This window comes from Sinocyclocheilus anshuiensis, unplaced genomic scaffold (genome assembly GCF_001515605.1).
Source record: "Sinocyclocheilus anshuiensis isolate Anshui unplaced genomic scaffold, SAMN03320099.WGS_v1.1 scaffold140, whole genome shotgun sequence".
Taxonomy (NCBI): Eukaryota; Metazoa; Chordata; class Actinopteri; order Cypriniformes; family Cyprinidae; genus Sinocyclocheilus; species Sinocyclocheilus anshuiensis.
In genome coordinates this window covers 2,774,490-2,779,338 of record NW_015554147.1, presented here as the reverse complement: position 1 = coordinate 2,779,338, position 4,849 = coordinate 2,774,490, and the positions used below count along the sequence as shown (strand labels likewise).

The following is a 4,849-nucleotide window of genomic DNA, read 5'->3' as shown; positions in this document are numbered from 1 at the left end:
GAGAAAAAAAAAAAACACGCGCTCTCTCTCACACACACACACACACACACACACACACCCCTCACACAAAACTTTCTGCATTTTTACATAAAATAAAAATTTAATTCTATATGATTTATAAATTGTTTTCCTCATGTGGACCAAAAAAAAAAAAGTCAAAAATGACTTGTCCCTTGTGGGGACATTTGGTCCCCATAACGTAGGGAATACCAGGTTCACACACACACACACTTTCACTAAGCATTGGGAACTATAGAAAGCCAGAGTGTGGCTATTTGTCAACAGTCTTGCTCAAACAGCCATCCTTCAGTGTTTGTGTGTAATGGGTTCGGAAGAGGCAGAAAAATTTAATGTCCTGCACTTAGGCCTTGTTCTAGTCTTTCTCAACACAGGAAATTAAAAGAATTTATGTGAAAGAGGCATTTCGCAGTTGTGGCTGGCAAAGTTGAATTTGGGTCTGCCTGATTCAGTTTCACTCGCAAGATATCTCATGAGAACACTAATAATGTGTAACTACCATATGGGCTTCCCTGCTAATATAACTTTTAAACAATGAGCACATCAAAAGCTCTTTGTCAAACAAAAATAAATTGGCTTTTAAAGATGCACTCAGTAAATTTTATTGATGTTTTGCTGGCCGATATTGCAGTGAATTTATACTGACTTAAACTGACACCCAGCGGCATGAATTTAGAAGCTGAAGTTGTCAGGTACTGTAGAAATGTGCAATTAGCACATAATCTGGCATGGTTAATTTATTACTCGAGCAAAATAACTTATGAGGCGATCTGCTCTATGTGAAAAAAAAATGGTAACGCTTTCTAATAAGGTCCCAAAAGTTAATGCATTAACATTACAATAATAAGCAATTAATTTGTTACAGTATTTATTAATCTTTGTTAATATCAACACATCTTTGTTAATGTTAACAAATGGAAGTGTTACCAAAAATGCTTTTTTTTAGACTTTTAATGTGACTGGGGTTTTCATCTTATATGAGTGGAAGTAATTATAAAGTTTTTAATAAGATAAAAAATGACTTGATGCACCTTTAAGTGCTAATAACAGATGTTATATTTTTGGTAATATTTGTTAGCACTGCATGTCAAGCAGATTTTATTTTCAGATACATATTTTGAGAGCAAACAGTTAATTAATAAAAACGGTTAAAATTAATTTGGTTATAAATTAAATTACATTTTTATAATAAATTGATTGCTTACATAAGCTTGTTTTATATTGTAACAAATCATTTTACCATTTTATTTTTTATTATTTTAGTTAATTTTCCATTCATTTTCCCTTTTTTTTCTGATGATAATGTACGATTCCTATAATATTTTTTCATGATTGTTTTTTTGTACAGAACAGTATGGAAGCTTGTTTCCACCACTAAATAAAAATCTGACTTTTTTTTCTCAGAATTGTGTAATATAAACTCTAAATTGCAAGTTATAAAGTAAAAATTGTGTCATAATCTCGTAATTGTGTCTTATAAATTCAGAATTTTGATATAAACTCTCAGTTCTGACTTTTTTCTCAGAATTGTGAGTTTATATCTTGCAATTCTGGCTTTATTTCTCACAACTGCATGTTTATATCTCTAAAAAAAATCTGAATTGTGAGATAAAAAGTCACAATTATTATTATTATTATTATTTTATTTTTTTATTATTTATTTATTTTTTATTATTATTATAATTTTTGTTTTATTCAGTGGTGGAAACGAGCCATCCATAGAATACAAAATATGAGCATTTTCACTTTTTTTTTCATAGGTCTTTGCACACTACTGTAAATAACTGTATAATTGTATTTTTTGTATTTAACTTGTCATCATATAAAGATGTGATGTGATGCCCTGCTGTGTGCAGATGTGCGGGGCATGGGTGTGGTGGCTGGTGCTGTGGTTGGCGTTTCATTCGGCGTTCTGCTCCTCATTCTCATCATCTGGCTGGTCTTCCGCAAAAAAGAAAAGAAGAAATATGATGAGGAGGAGATGCCTAATGAGATCAGGTGAGATCTCAGTATTGATTGTGTTTTTATACTGTAGTTCCACTTTAACTCTTAATATTCCTGCAGTAGAAAAACTGTGACTGTGTTTTTGAGTGTGTTCAGGACAGCTCACTGTGACACACTCTTCATATTGTCTGCAGGACAATCTTCATAATACATCAGACAGCTGTTTTTTAGGTCTGTAGTGACAGAACTTTACTGTTTGTGTTCACATCAATAATGCAGCCACAAACCACGGCTTTACAGTATCTCTGAATTATGCACACACAAACAAATGGTGTTTCTGTGCACGGTGACTGTCATGTCACCGTAGGATAATACAGGAGTAGCTTTGTTACAAGATAGCTACCTGCAGGATACTAAATGTGTCTAGTTGATACCAATACAACTAAAATTTCATATATTTTCATTATAATGAAAACTATTATGCTATAGTTGAACTATCTCCTTTTTTAAAAATAAAAAGATATATAAAAAAAGATATAAATAGAGCAGACAGTGCTTAAAGTTTTTCTGTCTATTAGCATCAGATATTTAAGTAAACATTAAAAAAATAAAATGAAAATTCTGGAATATTTAAATGTAAAACAAAACTACTGATACTATATAAAGACTGCCGTTTATTAATCAATTAATTAATTGATTCATTCATTCATTATTAATGTATTGTTTGTTTTGTTTTGTTTTGCTTGTTTGGATGGTTGGGTTTTTTGTTTGTTTATAATTATTTTGTTATTTTAATATGATTATTTTATTATTTTAAAATATTTTAAATTTATATTTATAATAATTATTTTTAATTAATTTAAAATGGCGGCACACTTAGACGCAATGGCTGCTTCAGGTCCTGATTGATTGATTGATTGATTGATTGTAATTATTTGATTATTTTAATAATATTATTTTATTATTTTTTTAATATTTTATATTTATATTCATAATAATTATTTTAATTGAATTTAAATGGCAACACACTTAAGTGCAGTGGCTGCTCCAGGTCCAGACTATTGATTGATTGATTGATTGATTGATTGATTGCCTTTCTATCAATATACCGGTCTTTTTGACATCTCTAACCAATGTCTATAATTCTGTTACTTTTGTAGAGAGGATGCAGAAGCTCCTAAAGCCAAGCTGGTGAAGCCCAACTCCCTCTCCTCGTCTCGCTCTGGCAGCTCCCGCTCCGGTGCTTCCTCCACACAGTCCATGGTGCACAACAGCACAACCCGAAGCCAACGTCCACGGCCACCCGCTGTCGCCACCCTCAAGGAGAACGGACAGCCCCACGGGTTCCCCCAGTCTCCCCCGGCCTACACGCAGGTCGTGCCTAAAACCCCAGAAACCCCGGCCACCCCAAAATTCAGACCCCCCAATCCTCCAGTGGGCATGGCCATCCCGGCGGGCGTCATGGTCCCTGCTCAAAGCAAGGCCTTTCAGACAGTGTAGAGAGTAAAGGAAGCAAAGCCTGGTGCGGGTCTCCGTACAAGACACCCACAGTGACTCTTCCAAAAGTATGATTGGAAAAATAAAATACACACACAAACAAAAAAACAAAAACAAAGAAAAAAACTATAAAATAAAAGCATAATTAAAAAATAAAATCAATCATATAAAATCTAAAAAGTTGAATGCATATTTACAAGGGAAAATACACAGTGCTTACCCCCTTCTGAAGTATTAAAAGAAAACAAGGGAGGAACTAAAGAATAAGATTTTTTTATTCTCATTCTTTGGTTCTCTCTCCTTCTTTTGATCTCATGGCGCAGTCTGACCCTTTTTTTAACATTATTTGTTTTTCTCTCTCTTTTTGAGCCCTTGAAGGCTTTGTGGACAGTGGGGTGGAAAGATTTCCCCAAGTGCAGTTTATTTATTTATTGCATCAGAGAGGCTAAAGGTCCAAGGGCAGGCTGGGTTTATGAAACATGATGGCGAGAGGAAGGACCAGCCGACTCTGAAGAGAAATGAAGGATATTATCCAAGAACTTGTTGTTTCTGTTGAAGGCGATGGGGCGGCTCTGGGAATATGAACTGTCCATCTCATTCCCATTCATTTTTCCCAGAATGCAATGCAAACATTGGCCGTGGCTCAGACATCAAAATCGAAGGCAATCTTATTAATACCTTAACAACAATTTCCACTAAGAAGAAGTGACGTGATTGGAAAATATGGTCCCTGATGGACATTTCAGCACATGGATGACGACGTGTCATTGATGCAGTGGTACAGAGAGACTAACGGTTCAGTTATCGTGAAACACACTGTTTTGCTACCTTAGCACGCTATATTTTACAAAAAAAACACCTGTTTAACTGTATTTAAATTATGCCATTGTCATTGTTTTTTTTGTTTTTTTTTGCGCAAACCCACTTTTTCTATGTAAATTAGGCTGATATTGTATCTTTTCATCAAAAATCAATGCTACTAATGTTTTGCTATTACTGCCCACAGATGCAGACGATAAAATGTAGTAAAAGAGATTGCATCGATGTATTCTAGCAGCGGTAATTCATCACATGGTGATTAAATGATGGAAGAAGAGCATTTTAACTTTTACATAGTCCACCTTAGACATTCTACTAACTATAAGTAACTTTGCAACTACATGTCAACTAGCAGTCATTAGAATACTAGCGACTGTCTGCTTAATATCTGCTAAGATTTTATTTTGATGGTCCTCCAAACATCATTCAACTGACTATAAGTAACTTTTCAAGTACATGTCAACTTATTTTACTAATCCTAACCCTAACCTTACAGTCTACTAATACTCTAATGAGAGTTAGTTGACATGTAGTTGCCATGTTACTTAGTATAACTTCTGAAGTTGACTAT

At 34.0% G+C, this 4,849-nt stretch overlaps 1 protein-coding gene across 1 annotated transcript in view; it reads left to right on the top strand.

Moving 5' to 3' along the window:
* LOC107670645 (CXADR-like membrane protein) overlaps window positions 1-4,307 on the top strand; it is an 83,319-nt gene extending 79,012 nt beyond the window's left edge. Inside the window, exons 6-7 of the mRNA XM_016463324.1 lie at window positions 1,875-2,016; window positions 3,123-4,307. Of these exons, the coding sequence (XP_016318810.1) occupies window positions 1,875-2,016; window positions 3,123-3,462 (482 nt within the window). The 3' untranslated portion in view covers window positions 3,463-4,307. The remainder of the gene's footprint in view (window positions 1-1,874; window positions 2,017-3,122) is intronic.
* The last annotated feature ends 542 nt before the right edge of the window (window positions 4,308-4,849 follow it).